Genomic DNA, 18,958 nt, shown 5'->3' with positions numbered 1-18,958 from the left:
ATGGCTTCTGATGCAGATCCAGATATTATCTAGCTTTTGTACCCATCCAGCCATACAAAATCCATGTCTGACTTCAGTCCAGTCCTTGCTGTAGCTCAGTCTGTCAATACAGCTTCAGCCAAAAGGAGTCAGAACTTTCCCATGTACAAATGGCTCTCAAACCCTTTCCTTCTGTGGCCCATCTGCCCTACTACCCATCCCTGTGTTAACTACAGCACTTAGTTACAGTAGCTTGCCTGTGTAACAACTGCATAAAAGGCTGTGATGGAATATATGGAATTTCTCTCCAGCCATAGTCTCTCCTTATTGTCTTCCTCTGCTGAATGGTATTTCCAACATTTAGGTTTGTCAAGGCAGTATGTATTTTGCAATGTTCCAACTAAAATATTCCAAATGCAGTGAATGTCCTCCCCATGGACACTTGCTTATGTTGGCCCTTTGAGTCTAAAGTGATTTTTTACAAAGCACATTCTCTCCTCCCTCCCAGATCAAATACATACAGTGCAACTGAATTTGGGGAAAGGGAGATAGCGATAGGCGATGGCATGTGTGACATCTTGTTCAGGTCACTCACAACTATGAGCCCTCTCCAATACACCCACTCAACTGCTCTGCCAGCAAACTCTCTTGAGGACTCTGCCAGTCCAAACCTTGCCTTGCAGATACCCATCAGTGCACCCTAACTCCCAAGTTCCCCAGAGACGTCTCCCTGCCATGTCCCTCTTGCTGGACACTCATAAGTTTGCTGCATCTAGAGAGACAGAGACCCACCCTGTAGTTTATTACACAACCCTGAGATGGTTTTGTAATGAAACAACAAATATTCTTTGTTAATAAACATTCTTAAGTGCCTTCAAGTAAGAGTGAAAGAGCTAGGAGAGATCAGTGACTAAATCTTAATTTCAGCAAGTTACAATATCTTTGCCTGAGCAGGTTTCTCACCAACAGTCAGTTCCCAGGGAATTCAACCCCCTTGGCTGAAGGATCCACCTCTCTCCAATTTCAAGCGCTCTGGCCCCTTTTGTCTCCCCAGTGAGAGATACCCAAAACGGCTTTCTGTGTCTGCTTAAATCTCCCAAGGCTCACTGACCCTGTCATAAGAGGCAGGAATGCTTGTTGGGGTGCAACTTCCATTCCCTGTTGTGATTGCTAAGTAGCCATCTCCCCCACTTGCTCGCCCGATGGCCCTTGTGTACCTTCCATGTAAATGTGTTTTCGTTGTCTTTGGTGTCACTTTTATTAATTTACATTTGGAGACACAGTCAAGCAGGCAAAACAACATTCCTTTATCTAAGGCATACTCATTGCCTGCCAAAGACATTTTAGGAACATATTTCCAGCACACATCTATAATATTTTGTACATCAGCTGTACATGCATCGCACAATAATATTAATGGCTAGTGTGTCACCAGTTTGCATATGGTACCTCACATGACACCTTTTAGATACAAATTCTGAAAACAGTGAGTTGGAGCAATGAGTGTGTCAGGCCTGAAGTGAGTTATGGTAGGGCGTGCCCTCTGCTAGTTAGCATTGGGGTCACAGCATGTCCAGCAGATGGGGACAGAGTTAAGAGCCAGGGTGCTGTGCTGGGGAGAGGGGGGACTGGAATCTGATGCTGAGTAGAGGGCTATTAGGGGCATGGAACTCACCGAAGCCTGTGTGATGATTGCATAACTGTGAGGCTGACTAACCGGTCCAACCAGCAGCACCCAGGCCCCTGCACTGGACCTCGTACCACTGTCCAGATAAAGCTGGAGTCTATAGACATAGATAGATGAAGGAGACAGACAGATATTGCAGAGAACAGGCTGGGATCCAGTGTGACAGATGAATCAATACTTTTCCAACAATCAACATCCATTGTTTGCCTCCTAATGTGAAAGAATTTCAATAACAATGGGCTGAAAGGCCAGGTGAGTCATAATCATAAACTTCTCCAAGATGATCAATATACCAGTTGAGAGGGACCCAGCACTCCTCTGAGAGCCTCTCCTAAGGCAGAGCATGCCGCAAACACTCCAAGGCCAAATATATTCAAAACCTCAGTTGCTGCTTCTCAATCCTACCAGCCAAAACCCCAGGCTTGGGGATAGCTGCTCTTATTGGGGGCACTGACCTGTTCTGGAAAAAATTCTTTGTATTTTTGTAGCTAATGCAACCATCAGCTCTGCTTGGCATGCCCCTAATGAAGGGAGTCAAAACTAACCAAACCCCTCAGGATTTGCTAGATTAGTTAGATAAATTGTGTGTGTGGTCTGGTTTTTAGGCTAAAGCATATCCAGGGCTAAATAAACTTCATGGCTGGAGGGCAGGAGTGCTCTCACTCACTGGGTACATTCAGGCAAAGCACTTAATTTCCCTGTAACATCCCCCCCTCTCCTCCCAGTAAAGAAGGTATAATACCTAATTCCAAGAGGGCCTTTGAGATGTAATTCAAATTTGTAAAATGCGTTGAGCTCCTTGGAAGAAAGGGGCTAGATCATGGTAAAGTATTATTCTAAGTTATTATACTGAAATAGGCTTTCCTGCCTCTTGCCCTCCTCACACTCTCCCACCAATGCTCCTAGAACCAACACCTTGAATTGCTCCTGGAAGCAGATGTGATGCTAGCACAGGTGCAGTGTGGTTACACTAATTCACTCCACTAAACTGGCAGGATCCCATGTTCTGCCCTAGCTAAAGCTCCTGAATGGTCTTCGAGCATAGTAAAGTTGTAGTCCAGCCTTTGGGGATAAGGGCCATGCTGGCTGGGTGAAGTCTGTGGCAGCAAGGAACACCGCAGCTTCTTAGTAATCTGCAGCAAAATGAGCCATCAGTGCCACTTGGGAATCCAAGGCCACTTGGGAGCTCAAAATTACCCACAGAGCATGAACCTGGACAAAGCCCTGCAGCAGATAGAGCAGACCCAACCGCCAGTCACTGTGCGTGTTACTTCCCCTGTCAACAAGCATCAGGTCTGTCTTTTCCACCCTAATGAGCCAGTTTCACTTTTAGCCAAGCAGTAGCAAAGCAATGCCTCCTTTTCGCCAGATCTGGGCATTGAACTGAGTATTACTGACATGTGGATTGCTCTGCAGCCCCAAACTGGTCTCATATGCCTCTCACACACACATTGGAAAAGAGGTGGGATGGAGTGCAGTTCTGTGCCATGGCATATAAACAGGGACCACCCTCTGAAAACTCTCAGACAGAAGGAGTGTAGCCATTAAAGAACAACCCTGCTCACTCTTGCCAGACCCCATGAGTCAACCACATCTTGTCAAAGGCTGCTAATAGAGCTAACAACATCAGCATGACCACTGACTTTTATCCAGTGATTGGAGGAGGAAGAGCATCAACTAAGGATACTTCCCTACCCTAGCCAGGTCTGAAACCATAGTGGCTGAGACAAGGAACAGAGGAATCCAGGTGAACCCTGAGCTGCCATAGAATCATAGAAACGTAGGGCTGGAAGGAACCCCAACAGGTCATTGCCCATCTCCCCATGCTAAGGCAGGACTACATATACCTAGACCATCCCTGACAGGAGTTTGTCCAACTTGTTCTTAAAGACCTCCAATAATGGGGATTCCGCAACCTCCCTTGGAAGAAGCCTCTTCATACATATTCTTTAATTTAGTACGTTTTTCCTAATATCTAAGCGAAATCCCCCTTGCTGCAGACTAAGCTGATTACTTCTTGTCCTACCTTTGGTAGGCACAGAGAACAATTGATCACCATCCTCTTTATGACTGCCCGTAATATATTTGAAGACAATCACCAGGTTTGACTGTCATCAAGCCATTCTTTGACCTGTCTAATAAAGGGAAGGTTTGAGGCAGAGTGGTAATGGCTGAAGTCATTAACAATAAATGTCTTGAGCAAAGTCCTGATCATCCCTTTAGGGTATTTAGCATCTTGCTATCCAGAAGGGAGGTATTAACATTCCCCATCAATAATGTGCTCCCAAACCTCCCTTCTGGGTTTCACCAGCCACGTGCACATTTCACAGGACATAGTCTTCAGCCCCATCTAGCACTTCCTAGATCTCTGTATATGAATTCTGGTGAGACTCAGTTGGCCCAGGCCCATGGTGTCCTCCTGATTAACAGTACCCTCAAGAGGGTAGCCAAACCAGTCTCGATACAGCACATGTGAAGTGGGTGAAAAACGTCTCCTGACAGGACATGCCCAAATCTGTTATTGGGTGGAGGCCATTTGGATTCACCAGACTGATCACCACATAGCTCAGTCTTGCTGGTCTAGACATCATGCAGCAGGAAATGAGAAGAATTTAACAGCCCCTACCATAGTCCTGGCACAGAAACATAACATTTCCTTACACTGAAGTCCTCTGGTGGGAGGAAACTAGATCACGTGAGCCTTTATACTCTGATATTGGTTATTTTGTTAGGTCCCCTGCTGTTCCAGTGATGAACATTGTGTGGTAGACAATCAGTTGGTTTTGGATTACATTTTCAGAATATTTATTTATAGGCATTTCTATGATGCTTATCACTGACTGACATCCACGTGTGAGTTAGTTCTGCTGCCACTTCCTGCTTCACTGTGACAGAGCTATGGGGACTTTCACATCCTTTTCTAGTCAACTTTTAAATAATATTCCAATATAAAAACGACTGTTGATGCAGGTTAGGTTGTTGGGGGATAACAGTGGGGTGCTTTCTCCTGATGTCACCTTGCCAGAGGGACACTTCTGCCATTCTTCTGTGTTAGGCTGGGGTTACTCTTCTGAGAATACCACCCTTGCCTGGTGGGGGAGGGGGAACTCCACAGATGCTTCTGCACCCTATCTCTTGATTGCACCAGGCCCAGCTGGAGCCCTCTTCTGGCAACACAGTCCGCCCTCAGCCAATTCTACAGGACTAGGGTACTCTCCTCGGATACCAACGTGTCAGCCTGGCATATATCTGTGACAGCCCAACACAAGGCTAGAGATCTCCTCCTATAGCACCACAGTAAAAGGCCGCCCCATAAGCTGCACGGCCCCAGCCTTAGATGCTCCTCCAACAGCACAGTTTTGCCCCGTTGCCCTGCTCTGGGCTGCCACCGTGTGGGGTGTCACTCCCGTCTCTTCTGCCCCCCCAGCATCCGGCTTTCATTTGGGCTGGCTGGGGAGCAGAGCTGGGAGGCAGCCCAGGGACAGAAGAGCCCCCTCAGATTGGAACATTGCCTTGAGAATCGATCCTTCCCCACAGACTGGCGGTGCCACCTCAGGCTCACCCACCGATGGGGCTGGGTCCAAGAGGGGCCAGCCCAGCCACCCGTCCAGACCAAGGCAGTGGCACCTCAGAGACCCCCTCCCCTGCTGCGTAGGGCGGGGCCATCCCAGATACGCCCCCCCCCCCCGTCCCCGGCGGCTGAGATGGCACCACCCCAGAGACCCCCCTGTGGCTGGGATGGTACAACCCCAGAGACCTCCACCCCCAGCTGGCTAGGGTGGGGCCACCCCACAGACGCGCTCTACCCCCCCCCCCCCCAGTGACTGTGCCGCCTACCCAGGCACCCCCCGGGGATGGGCAGGGCCACGCCCAGCGCGGAGCCCGCCCGCAGGCAGGCCGTGCCCGCGCACGCTCTGTCCCGCCGGGCCCCGCGCTCCTGTGCGGGGGCCGTGGTGAAGCTGGGGATCGCCTGCCCGCCAGGGCGCGCCCCCGAGCGCCGCCTCAGCAGCGCCCGAGACCGAGCCAGGAGCGGGCAGCGCCGAGACACCGGCCCTGCTGCCACCGCCGCGGGGTGAGTTGGGCGCGGAACTGACCCCAAGGGGAGACGGGCCCGGCAAATCCCGTGGGGAGAGACCGGCAGTCGAGGGATCCCCGGGGGTGGGGGAGACTGGCACTCGGGGGATCCCTGCTGGCTTCGGGAGGAGACTGACACTGAGAGCTCGTAAGCCCTTGTAGCCCAGCCTGCAGTGGATCACAGTGGGGTGTGGGTCATTGTGGGGACTGACATGCGCTGGGCAATCCCCGGGTGTCAGCAGTGTTTCCCAAGGAGCAGAATTGACATGCAAAGTTCGAGTCCGTGGGGCCAGCAGCGTGTCTGGCGGAGTGGCATCCGGTGTGCCAGGACGGGGACTCGCTGTGGGGCCAGGTGTTTGACTAGCCCCAAAGATGTCTGCATCTCTTTTGTCTGAGGAAGAGAAAATCTTTGAGGAACAGTCAAATACTCAGCATGTCAAAGTTCTCCTGAGGGTGCCCAGAGTCCCCTCCTGCATTGATCATCCCCCCAAATCTCCCGACCCCCCCAATGCCTTGGGCTCTCCTCTGTGTTTTTTCTCTAGCACCCATCACCATGGTATCTGGGTGTGTGAGACTCTTTACAGTGCAACTTTCAGGAAAACCCAAACAGTATTTAAAATAAAAACCCTAATTTTTCTCTAGCTGTGAACACAGGTGTTTCTTTGTCAGTCTTTGAATGGAAGCAAAAATTGACAATAACCAACATTTACCAGTTTAAGGGAAGCCCCAAGAGTCTGTAGTGAGCCTGGATCTCATTTGAATAAAAAATCCCAGTCCATGCTGGTCAGGAAAACCAGGCTAGCAACAAACATGATTTGCCCTGATCTGTAATCCATATTGTTGGATCCCAGTGGCGTCAGAGCCCAAGGGCTCATTCCATTCCAGTTGTTTAGTCCTTACCTGAAGCCATAATCCTCTGTTTGTGTCATTATAATTAGCTGAACAGTTGTCCCAGGAGATTACTACTCAGGTACGGAATAAGAAGCTGGAGTGGACAAACTCCAAAAGGAGTAGAGAATCTGTTTTGATCCCTGGAATCCTAGAAACAGCCCCGTTCTGCCTTCCCCTTTCCCTCTGAACAAAACATTGACACCCAGGCAGAATTGCTGCCAATGTGAATGTGTTCCAAAGTTTTCCATAGAGCATCAATGGCTCTTTAAGGAATGGAAGGAAAAATGCATGTTGGCTTCCCAGACTGTGCACGAGCTGTGACCTCATCAGGCTGGTGCACGTGAACCAGGAAGCAGAACACAACTGAAATAAACAAGACAGGTTGGGAACTTGGGAGAAACTGAACAGCTGTATGAGTAGAGAAGGGGGCAAATGGGATTTTGATAACAGATTCCAGTTTCTGTGCAATTCAGTAACCTCTGTGCAGTGGATGAGCTGATTAACTACTTGGGAGTTCAGTTTGTTTGCCTCTTCCTAATTTTTGACCAGCACAGATTGTAGCCCTGTCTCAGTTGTTCTGTGTGGCAAGCTTCCTTTCTTCTTTTTCTTTTGTGTGAGGCTTATTTGTGTGGGTGTGATATAATCGGTGTGATTTGATTACTAACATTTGTATTGAGTAAGCTTTAGAAACAAATAAAAACATAGGGCCAAATTCTGCACTCTGTTACCTGAGTGTAAATCCAGAATAACTATTGATTTCAATGGAGTTCCTGCAGATTTGCCCCAGATTTAATTAATAGCAGAATTTGGCTGAAGTTTTGCCCCTTTGCTAGCTGCCCAAGTATGTACCCAGGAAGTCTGGGCAGGCTTGTAGTCAGGTGGCTAGCTTGAGATGCTGCCTATGCTACCTAGCCATGTTGCTATTTTTAGCTGGAGCAGAGTTAGCATGAAACTGTCCCCTGCACTGGGAGGCATGCTCCCGGCTGCAGAGTGGACATACCTTGAGGAGCATTGCTGGAGCTGGGAAGGTTTGCAGAGCGCCCCTCTGTGCTATTGTTAGCTCAAGCCATGCCATCTGGCCTTTCCTGTCATGAAATGTTTGATCTTAGATTTTGGAAAGAAATCTCTCTGAGTATTTCTTTTTAAATTCCTCTCCAATCCTGCAGGGAGATCTGCAGCTTTCCAAAGTGATCTCTTTCTTAATGGAGTTCCTCAGCCACCTCTGATGTGGCTAAACAATCCCAAACTAAGGGGACATGCCATTCATCTCAAGGGGGCAGGGGGAACTGATCCTGATTCCTTTCAAAAAGGGAGCACAACAACACATGTGTAAAGTGGTTGGGGTGGCTGTTTATTTCTAAAGTGTGTGTGTATGTGGGGTGGGGGGAGAGGGGTGGTTTTCATGCAGCAGTTATTAATAAAAGAAATAATGATACTATCTCCCTCCTGTTTTAGGAACGTGGATCCTTGGTCAGGAGTCTGGCAGAGACCATGAGCTGTTTCTAGGCTCTAGCCTTCTGACTTTCAGGTGAGTTGGAACATAAGACATGGTGAGTCAAATTCACCCCAGTCTAATCCCCCTGCAGTGAGTGGAATTAGACCAGGGATGGATCTGGCTGGCTGTGCTTGCATTGATGAGGATGGCAGCAGGATTTGTGGTCAATATGAGGCTGAATAAACAAACAGCCAAGGTGGAACTGTTTTTTCAGAAGTAAATTTGTCCAATGTAGTTAAAGGGGTGCTGCTGAATTTAACTTGGGTCCCAAATTTAGTTTCTGTTCAAAACCCCATGAGCACAGATACGGGGTTATAAGGAAAATAAAATCGACATTTTTCTTTATTATATTCGATTGAAACTTCCTCCCTGGCTTATTGGAAAGCTAAACACAACAGCAACCTGCTTGTGTGTGAAAACCAGCCAGTGAAATTCACCACGCTAGTTTCATTGCCTGAAGGGAAGAGAAGACAGCAAGCAAACAGCACAAATGATGGAAAGTCAGCTGTCATTTTAAAAGCTCTTTCAGATTTAAAAATCAGGTGAAGAAATAAAGCAGTTCTACCTTGACAGTGCCTCTTTAATGTATGAGGATGTTACCTTTTACATTGTGCCTTTCGCTTCTTCTGGCTGTGGTATGGTTAGAGTGATCTGGTCTTGGGAGGGGTGTGAAGCACAGTTTAAAGTCATTTGATCATACTCCAGCCCTCTTTAAGAAGTGGGCCTCTTCCCACAAAGCTCTTTGCCAGTAGGCGAGATGAGAAACAAATGATCTCTTACATTGTAGTCCTTAAGCTTCTGCCTAGTCCATTGTACCATGAATAAATCCTCCAGTGTCCTGGATTCCTAACCTGGTTTGTTGTTGGTCTCGCCTGGTTACATCTTGGGAAAGGGGGTGGAGCACCAGTGCTCTTCTGGTAACTGGGTGATGATAAACAGTGCCTCCCAGGCTGTGGCTACACTTAGCACTTCAAAGCGCTGCCGCGGCAGCGTTCCCGCGGCAGCGCTTTGAAGCGCTAAGTGTAGTCAAAGTGCCAGCACTGGGAGAAAGCTCTCCCAGCGCTGTCCGTTCTCCACCTCCCTGTGGGGAATAACGGACAGCACTGGGAGCGCGGCTCCCAGCGCAGTGGCTTTGACCACACTGGCGCTTTGCAGCGCCGCAATTTGCAGCGCTGGAGAGGGTGTGTTTTCACACCCTGCTGCAGTGCTGCAAATTTGTAAGTGTAGCCAAGCCCCCAGTCCCCTGGTTGTTTAACCTCTTAATTCCCAAGAGGCATTCAGGTGGCACAGTTTGCATGTGGTTACAAAAACTGAATGGTTACCAGGGTGTGGGGTTAATTTGTTGAGTGCTTCTGAGCTGGTCTTAGCTGCTGTTTCACTTATTCATCAGCTGTGTGGAAAGCAGAGGAATTGGAAGAGGAGGGTGGCTGATGTTGCTGGAAAGTAGCTTTGAGGCAGACTGCTGTCTCCTAAGGTTGGCTTAACTCTCCTCTTTCTCCTCTCTAGTTTGTGAGGGGAGTTTGCGGCACCAGGGGCCATGGCAGACTGGGTTCTCCTCGGACTGATTGGGGCATTGCTTGTGCTCCTGCTGCTGACTCTCTTTGGCTTTGCCATCTATTCGGGGCTCTTCTCGGAAGTGGTTGTGAGTGCTGGCTCGCCCCCCATCCGCAACATCACCCTGGCGTACAAGTTCAAAGTGGGGCCCTACGGCGAGTGTGGCAAGCTGTTCACGGAGAGCTGCAGCATCTCTCCGAAGCTATGTTCCATTGGCGTCTACTATGACAACCCTCACACGGTAAGAACCAGATGGTAGCTCTTTGGAGCTGGCCAGGCCTGGAAGCCATGCTGCTAATACTCCTCCAGGATGGGCACACAGCTGTTGGAACTGGGTGGAGCTCTGAAATATGGGCCTCGAGTCTGTATATGGCAGAGGGGCCCCAATCTGGGGGGATCTCTGGCTAGTTGTAGGTATCCAAACAGGTGAGTTCTCTAATCCTCTGGGCTAGGTCTCATGGAGTTTCAGTGGAGGCACTGTAGGGACAGGAGTGTGAGGAGGTCCAATTGCAAGTGTTGACGAGTTCTGTTTCAGTGAGAGAGCAGAAATAAGCGTGTCCTCCATATGACCCCAGCTGGGTGGAACACCCCTGTGATTCTCTGTGGAGTGGGGCTGGTGTCCTAAACCATGAGAGTAAAGCACTGAATGCCAGATCCCCCTGTAGATGGAAGCGCAGCCTTCCCTTCTGGGCCACTGTTTGATATTCTCTATGGTTAAAAGCAAATTGTCTCTTCCTCCCACTACATGCTTGCCTATGCCTGGTTTCTGAGCCTTCTCTAACCTACTCCACTCTGGCCTGTGAGATGAGGTTTGAAAACATTTATATCCTCAGAAGTGCTTGAGACTTTGTTTGCACTTTCTGCTGGCGCTTGCTAATTGCACGATCAGATAGTGAGTCTTGATGAGATCCTAAGCCTATTACGGGCTTCCCACTAGAGTAAAATAGTTCCCTCTGGCTCAAACTCTTCAGGAGGTGGTGAGAAGATCACTGTCTAATGGATGTTGGGCAGCAGGTTAGTACCTTGGATACCGAGATTGACCTAGTCCAGATGGCCAGTAAACCAACCGGAGTCTTAATTCCCAGGTGGATAAGTAGGATGATTGACTGACTTGTTAAATGGCATCTGCCCGTGATATAGACACAGTCTCACAAGTGATTCAGCAACACCCAATGTGACCTGTCAGGAATGCTGAGCGAGACGTGCCAGCAGCTCTGAGTGTGTGTGCTGGGGAGTTGGGGCTCTTGGACTTAGGGCTTAGACTGGTAGCTCTTGCTTGGCTTTTCTGGTCCCTGCTGAGCTTGGGCGACTGGTGTTGTGGTGCAGGAAGCTGCCTTGAATGTACGAGGCCTACCCCTGTTTTATTGTTGGCTGGTGGTGCCTTTAGGCAGCTGTAATGTGTCACTCAGCCTGACTGTCAACATTCCTCTCCTGTTAAGGGGATGCCATCCACTTATGCCTCACTCTTCTGTTTGCAAACGTTCTACCATCCAGAGTTACCAGGGTCCACTGCGGCCACTGCTGCTGGAGGAGACGGAAGGGAAAGAGCCCCTGGGTGCGCCCGTTTGTTCAGTTTGTGTGTTTGACAGCACTTGTCATGGAGTCAGCTTGGTGGCCCCAAGCTGCTCTAGCAGTCCCCATATCTGCCCCTTGCCCAGCCCCTTTACTCTCATCATTCTGTAGCTCCATGTAGGATGTGGGAAGCAGAGAATAGCCACTGTGCAGTAGACTCCTGCCCCAGACCTGCCACTTCCCTCTCTTGACATGCTTCCAGGATGGGAGCAGAAACAGGTGCTGACGTAGACACCGTAGGCCGGCTTTATGCCAACGTGGCAGGGGGTGTGCATTGGTGGTTGTTTCTGCCACCTGTAAAGTGTGGCGCAGTCGGGCTAAGAGAAAGAGAGAGGGACTCCAAGTGGGTACAAGTTTGGGCTGGAATAGGATGGTGGCAGAGTTGGGACTGGCAGGGGATCTGAGCAGCTGACTGCCCTGCACTGTGACCGAAGGACTCTTCCCAGATTGTAAATGCTGCTGGAAAGCTTCTTCGTTGTTTTGGCCCATCGCTGACTACTGGACATTAACAGCCGGTTTGTGAATAATCTCCCCTCCCTGAGCTCCTAGGCGCGGCGCATCTGCTCTAAAGTCAGGCCCATGTTCACAAGTGGTGCCTCTTGAGTTACGGGGAACGAATATTTCACAAGTGGTAGCAGGAAAATCAGGACTTTCAGTACAGGGCCACGCTGCCCAGCCGATCAGCCTTCACGTCTGCAGCCCTTCCTCTCCCCCTTCTGACTGCAGTTGTCACCCCTCGGCTTTCCCAACTTAATTCTGCTGTTGGGGATTGTTGACATTGTCCTTGTTCCCATGTCAATGCCCCATGACATCAGGAACAGGAGGGTTGTACTATCGCAGCAGGAGCTGTTGGAAGGATGAACGCCTTATTCCAACATGAATCTCTTTAGTAACAGCCACGGGAGCATGCACAAGTGTGGCCACAGAGCTTGCTCTTGGGAGAAATGTCCTATGGAAGGTGCCTCCAGCATGGCCGTTCCTCTTTAAACAGCGAAGTGTATATCTGGCAGCTCTCAGTCTGAGCAGGGAAGGGAAAGAGGCTCTGGATCAGTTGCTGGGGTCAGCAGCATGGATGTGCTTGGAGCTGTTGAGAAACCCCTGCTCTCTTGGCATACTGGGGGGGGGGGTCCTCTTGTTTCCCCCCATTATCTGCCTGCTGGCTTCCCAGTTGCCTCCTGGCAGCAGACACAGAGATACCTTTGGAATCAGTTTAATTTCTTTTAGTGGGGTTATTTAATGTCTGGGACCCTGCTTCAGCCACCTCTGAGGTGGAACATATCAGCTTTTTAACAGTGCCCAGCAACGCTACACAGCTGTTTAGTAGAGGAGACAAAGAAGGGTAGTGTATGGAATTGGGCCAGGACTTGGGGCTACCAACCTCTCCTCTTTCAAACAGTGCCACAAAGGCCTTAGTGACTATAAATGGTCAGGACCTAAGGGAAAGACATGGCTCCTCCAGCAGCAGAGACCCCAGCCTTGTGCTGGGCCAGGGGATCAGTATTAACGCCAAGGGCAGAGAGCGCCACCTACTGAATGGCCAAAGCAGACTTTACAGGCAGGCTGGGCAGCATGGTGGTAACTCTGAATCTCCCCTGCTGGGGCAGGTCATAATACCACATTGGCAAGAGACGTTCTGAGTCATGGTACCTGCACCACTGCTGGGACAATTCCATCTGCCATGCCACAGCTACCCAGGGAGAGCAGCGACCTGTCCCTGGGAAAGGTGCTTAGCTCAGGCTGCTCCTCCTTTACTGCAATAACATGGAATCTCAGTGTGTATTAAGGATAAGACGCAGCAAAATGTTGTTGGACTTTATATTAAGCCATTGTTTAGCTGGAGCTTGCCAGGAAAGAGCTTCCGAGCATCTGTGAAACATTCATTCAACAGGGCTGCTCCGGTTATGTCTGCACATGTCTCACCTCCCTTTCTTTCCCTTCACACAGCCTTTCCTCACCTCCCTGTCCCTCATGGTCTTCACACAGCCTTTCCCCACTTCCTCCCTCTGGTCTGCACACAGCCTTCCACCCCTCCCCCAATGGTCTGTACATAGCACGCAACACATCTTGTTAGGAAAGTTTTGTAAAGGTGCCTTTGAAAGCTGCTTTCTGCAAACACAGTTCCATTGGCTAGTCCCTTGTTCACCCAGTTCTACCCCCTCCCCACCAGCTGGCCCCATCGTGTTTACAGACCCCTGTTTTACACCCCATGTTCAAACAGGATTTATTGCCCTTGGGTAAGCTGAGAGATGGGGCTCTGCGCAGCTCCTTCTGACCTTCCTCACTCTGCAGGTGTCGTTTGTAGTCCCAGCCAGTGGACATTCTGTCTCCCTAAATTCCTTCTCCAGCTTTGATGGGATGCAGTATTAACTTGGTTAGTGCCCGGTTCCATACCAGAGGCGGCTGCATTGCAGGGTCCCTAGGTCCGATCTGAATAAATGCTTTGGGACCTGTTTGGCTCTGGCCATGTCAGATCATTCTCTGCTGGTCCGGCAATGCCCTAGCTGGGGAAAAGGGAAGGCACCCCTCATGCTTCGCAGAGACGAGCTGGCTCTCCAGGCGGTAGAGAGATGCAGGGGTTCTGGGGTGCACTCACAGCAGAGCTCTTGGGTAACTAATTCCAGCGAGGAGCGATTCTCCAGTCTCCTGGTTGATCTGGAAGGACTGAGCTCAGCCCCACACTGAGCCCACGGCTCCACCAAACACATTGGTTTCTTAGTGCTGCTTCCGCTGGGGAGATGGGGCATGTACATTGGGTGGCCTTTGGGAGGATCTTCCCCCGCTGCTGTGAGCTGGTTCAGCTCTCACCTCTCCACATCAGTTTTCCTTCTTGCTCTGAGGTGTCCCCAGCTTCCCATGGGTGGGGCATCTCCAGCAGCAATGCCAGCTGCTTTGGGTGCTGAGTAATAACGGGGGACCTTGGTCCATCTGGCACTGTTCATAAGCACTCAGGATGTGATTCTGGGCAGGGCTGAGCACCACAACCCCCCTTTGACTTCAGTGCTTGTGGGAATTATGATTTCTATTGGTGTAGTGCCCAGAGGCCCCAGGCAGAATCAGGGCCCCATTGTGCCTGGTGTTGCATGATATTATCGTTAATAAAATAATACTACTTTGCACTTCTACAGCATCATCCATCCAGACACCTTCAAACACTCATGAGTTGTATAAGAGCAATGCATCAAAACACCCATGTGAAACGGGGTGGGGAAATATCCCTGTTTTACTGAGAAGGAAGCTGAGGCAGAGAGGGGCAATGTAATTTGTCCAAAATCACGCAGCGAGTCAATGGCAGAGCTAGGAATAGAACCTGGCACTCCCGACTCGCAGTCCTCTGTTCCAGCTACTGGATAACACAGCCTGCCCGAGAGACCTGGTCCATTGCCAGGTATAGTGCAGTGTTTGATGGGAGCACAGCACAGCACCCGTGATGCCTGCCAGCACACTTTCAAAGACAAGCCAGGCCAAGCTACTGCAGCATGATCAAAAAACTCCCCATGGCATCAGCCTGTGTGAATGAACTCCTCCACCAGTGCCCGGGCTGTAAATGAAAGGCAGCTGCTTGCCCTCTCCCATGGGATAAGGAAACTGGTTTTTAATAGGGTGTTGCTGTTGGGATGTGAAGCTGCCCCAGTAGAAAGAGAGGGATCTAGATGGAAAATAGATTGATTTGTGAGATGATCGTCCCCAAAATAACAGGGCTTGCGTGAGATGAGAAATGGCTCAGGGAGACAGAGATGATCTCCACCCTCTGTGTATGTGCACATGGTTGCTAGGAAAGGTGACAGGGTGCGTGTGTGTGGTTGCTAGGAAGAGGTGAGGGTATGTGTGGCACAGGGGCTCGTGGAATGGAGGGGTGCGGGCAGCATGGGGGCTCGCGGAATGGAGGGGTGCGGGTGGCACGGAGGCTAACGGAATGGAGGGGTGTAGGTGGCACGGGGCGCACAGATTGGAGGAGTGCGGGCAGCACGGGGGTGCACGGAATGGAGAGCTGCGGGTGGCATGGGGGTGCTTGGAATGGAAAGGTGCGGTTGGCATGGGGGCATAGGTGCAGGCGCACGGGGGTGGAGATTGGAGGAGTGAGGGCAGCACGGGGGCGCACGGAATGGAGAGGTGCGGGTGGCACGGGGGCAGGGGTGCAGGCGCACGGATTGGAGGGGTGCGGGTGGCTGGGAGGGGGCAGTACGGAGGAGTAGTGAGGAAATCCATCGCTCTGTGGATCTGCAGTGCTAAACAAAGAGTGCCCAGCTACTGGCAAAGCACATGGCTGTAGCTGTGGCAGTGGAATGGCTAGAGTCTAGACTGTCACTTGGTCAAGCTGCTGAAATTGGCTGGGGAAAGACTGTTTTCCCAACAGCCACCCTTCAATCCTGTCTGTAAATTACCTGGGCTTTGTGCAGGTGCTTCAATATCTGATCCTTCTGCTGGCGTGAGCTGCCCCCATCCATCTGAGCGGGAGTTGACTCTGAAGTCTAATGATGGCAAGTGAAAGGGACCTATTCCACTGCTAATTATTTTAACAGAAACACCCACCTAGTCTGTGGCTGTGGGTGAAGCTTGAGTAGAATACTGCCATTTACTGCCCTCCTCCACCCCACCCTAACACCTGCAGTGAGGCTCCATCACCCTTCCCCATTGTTTCCAAAGCACCCAGGCTTGGGTGCAGAGGAGAGCAGGAGGGAAGGGAGGTCTGCAGCCTGTGGGAAACTGGAGCAGGAGGGAAGCTGAGTAGAGCCCAGGTAGGGGATGAGGGAGGCTGGAGATCTGTTTGTGCTTTACTCTGAAGAGGCTGGACTCAGGTGGCCTAGGTCTCTCCTGCCTGTGGGCCTAGCTGATTGTAATGGGTTAGCCGGCGAGGCCAAGCTCTGAGGCTTCTCCCCATCCTGCTTGGACGTGGGCCTCCTGGGTGCTTCACTGAGAGACTTCTGCCACTGCCGTCCAGCTGGGAAAATGCCAGGCCCAATCCCCTCTGGCTTTTCCCAGCTCACAGATCAGCAGAGTCTTGGCTGGGAGCCCGGGAGGTGCCACCCCTGAGCCCTTTCTTTTTCCAGAGTTCTAAAGAACAGCTGGAAGGGCTGCTGAAAGCAGACCCATCGCCTCCCCCCTCCCTGTTTGCCAGCAGGCCTCTGGCTGTTGGGGAAACCTGAGAAGCTGGCAGAACAATGAGTGCTCCCTGGACTCTTAATCCCCACTTATTCCTTATGAACAAAGGGGAGTGTGGTCATGGTCTTAGAACAGCAGGACTAGAATGCAGCATGGGCACCAAGCCTTAGCTGAAGAAGACCTGCTGATCTTCCTGTTGGAGTACATCAAAGCAGCTCCAACCGTAGGGGCTGCTGTGGGATAAATACAGCTTTGTACATTTTCCTTGGTGGCTGTTTTCATTCAAGTAGCCCTGCTTCTGTGCAAAGACCAAATTGTCAAGCGCTGGTTTTAAGACACTCTCTGTCTGTCGCTCCTCACCGTGGTATCGTTCCTCTGGGATGGGTTCCCCTGGCCCATGCGGGAATAAGTGCGGTTGCTCCTACATGTGTCTAAGATGATCTTTTGGGTCTGTCCAGGAAGGACAGGCTATGAGACCTGTGGAGATCCGTGGAAGGAAGGTGCTGAAGAAGCAAAGGAGAGGGCCAGAATTGGCCTTAGTGCTGAACTTCAATTGCAGGGAGCTGGGAGCAGTTACAGACCTCCTGTCCCTTTTTCTGTTGGGTGCCAAAACCCTCCTCTCTGGACTATTATCATTATTATTATTATTTGTATTATGCTAGCCACTAGGATTCCTAGGCATGGACCAGGGCCCCATTGTGCCAGGCACTGTACAAAGACAGGACAACAAGACGGTCCCTGCCCCAAGGGGCTGAGAATCTGAGTAGAAGGCAAGAGACAACAGGTGGGTACAGACAAGGGGAGAGTAGATGGAAACAGTGAGCCAGCGTTGGTCTGTGAGATAGACTGTGGTCTCGGCTAACCAGCAGCCCAGGCAAGGTCTAGTTTTACATGGGCAAAGGAGAGTGTTCAGGAGGGATTTGAAGGAGAACAAAGAAGGGGCTTTATGGATGTTTCTGGTGAGTGTTTCTGGGGCAGCCTGAGAGAAAGCAGGAACATGGGTGATGGAGCCTGGTACTATGGGCCCATTGGAGGTGAGCGTCAGCAGCTTGCTAAGGAATGAGCGTGCTGCTGGGTGTAGTCTGGTCTCTCTCTGTGTTAGTGCACAGGGTGGGTGTGCAGGCAGTGTCCTTGGAGGACAGCCCTGATTTGAAAGGGGAGGCCCTGAGAAGGTTCTGCTTGCCTTTGTCTGTTTCTTAGCCCACCGAGCTCCAAGTGCCGTTCCATTGTGCATCCTCAGCACTGTCGCCAGCTGAGTCCCGAAGCTGCCACCATATAGAAAACTCTGCACTAAGTCCTGCATGCTCCTGCCAGCGTTGCTTGGGTTTATTCCCCTCTTATCCCTCTTTTTGTAGCAATACTTGCGTAAAAGAAGGTTTGTTCTTTACTGAGGGATTGGGCTCAATCCTGTTAACCCCCATGTTGAAGTCAAAGGGGAGTTGGGTCCTGTCACAGGGTGACTGGCCCTTTAAGGGGAGATGGGCTCTGCTCCACAGGGGACACCCTTTAATCATTCCCCAGGTGGAGGGAATGAGCAGAGACAGGTCCTGTGACTAAAATCCGCCTTCAAGTTGGAGATGAGAGAAGGCTGTAGAGTGGAAGGGAGGAGCAGGGAGATTCCAGGCAGGAAACCCTGGGAGGTGCTGCCTGATGCAGAGCAGGTTGTGACTTAGGACTCAGAGGAACAAGAGGGTTTTGTGAGCTGCTCTACAGCAAGAGATGTGCCTTAGCTCCCAGGCGACAGCCTATATGGAGCTGGAGCCAGTGAGGAAGGCTGAAGTAGGGAGAACAAGCCTGCCAGAGGAACGCTTCAGCAGGCCCAGGGTTCAGCAGCTGCCGAGGGTTGGGAGCTAGCTAGGATGGTTGGGGGAATTCTTGGGTTTCCTTGTGACCTTTGTTAATGAACCTTGGCCCCAAAAAGGGGTGTGACTCAACATATGAAATCTGTGGCAAAGGTATTGGAAAGCCCAAAGGAGGGGGTGGGAACTGAGGCAGCTGCTAGCCCAAAGCCAGCTCAGGTAGGCGGTGCTGTGGCAGACCTGATCAACTGTAGGAGTTTCCACCTAAATGCTTGGTTCTCATGCAGTAGCAAGGTGCTGGGTTTGGGTTCCTGGCTCTGCAAGGAGCTGGGCGTTCCTCTCCCCCACTGTGCACCTAGCTGTCACTAAAATAAAAGCCTAGCTCAGATTGGATTCCACTGGAAAACCTCTTTGGGAAACAGCAATGGAAGGTTTAGTCCTAAAAAGGAAGGAGGCCTGGTGGTTAGAGAGCCAGTCTGGGAGACTTGCTCCGTTCCTGGCTCTGCCAGACTCCCTTGGTGACCTTGGGCAAGTTACAGCCGCTTTGTGCCTCAGTTTCCCATCTGTACATTGGGGGTTGTGGGGACAAAGGCATTGGGATCAGGAGGCACTGCGATGGCTGCTGTGGAACTGGGGGCCATATGAGTACCTGACACAGAACCAGCTCTGCATCTCTCAGTCCCGCTCCATCGAGCTGCACTAGAACTGGGGAGCAGCAAGGTTCCCTCTGCCAACAGCCCAAGGGCAAACTGGAGCCAGCATGGCTGAGCAAACAGCCCAGATGTGCGTCTCAGTGCCACCCCCACA

The 18,958-nt window shown here is 51.0% G+C and overlaps 1 protein-coding gene across 3 annotated transcripts in view; it reads left to right on the top strand.

Annotated features, from left to right (window-relative positions):
• The first annotated feature begins 5,544 nt into the window (after positions 1 to 5,544).
• The window catches only part of TEX264 (testis expressed 264, ER-phagy receptor), a 126,687-nt gene continuing 113,273 nt past the window's right edge, over positions 5,545 to 18,958 (top strand). Inside the window, exons 1-3 of one of the 3 annotated variants that reach the window (XM_039547490.1) lie at positions 5,545 to 5,738; positions 8,087 to 8,159; positions 9,633 to 9,921. In XM_039547490.1, coding sequence (XP_039403424.1) covers positions 9,664 to 9,921 — 258 coding nt within the window. In that variant the 5' untranslated portion in view covers positions 5,545 to 5,738; positions 8,087 to 8,159; positions 9,633 to 9,663. Of the gene's footprint in view, positions 5,739 to 6,980; positions 7,013 to 8,086; positions 8,160 to 9,632; positions 9,922 to 18,958 lie in introns of those variants that run through there. The other 2 variants (XM_039547488.1, XM_039547489.1) reach the window with 2 other exon arrangements.

Source organism: Mauremys reevesii, linkage group 7 (genome assembly GCF_016161935.1).
Source record: "Mauremys reevesii isolate NIE-2019 linkage group 7, ASM1616193v1, whole genome shotgun sequence".
Classification (NCBI taxonomy): domain Eukaryota; kingdom Metazoa; phylum Chordata; order Testudines; family Geoemydidae; genus Mauremys; species Mauremys reevesii.
This window is presented reverse-complemented; position numbering and strand designations above follow the sequence as displayed.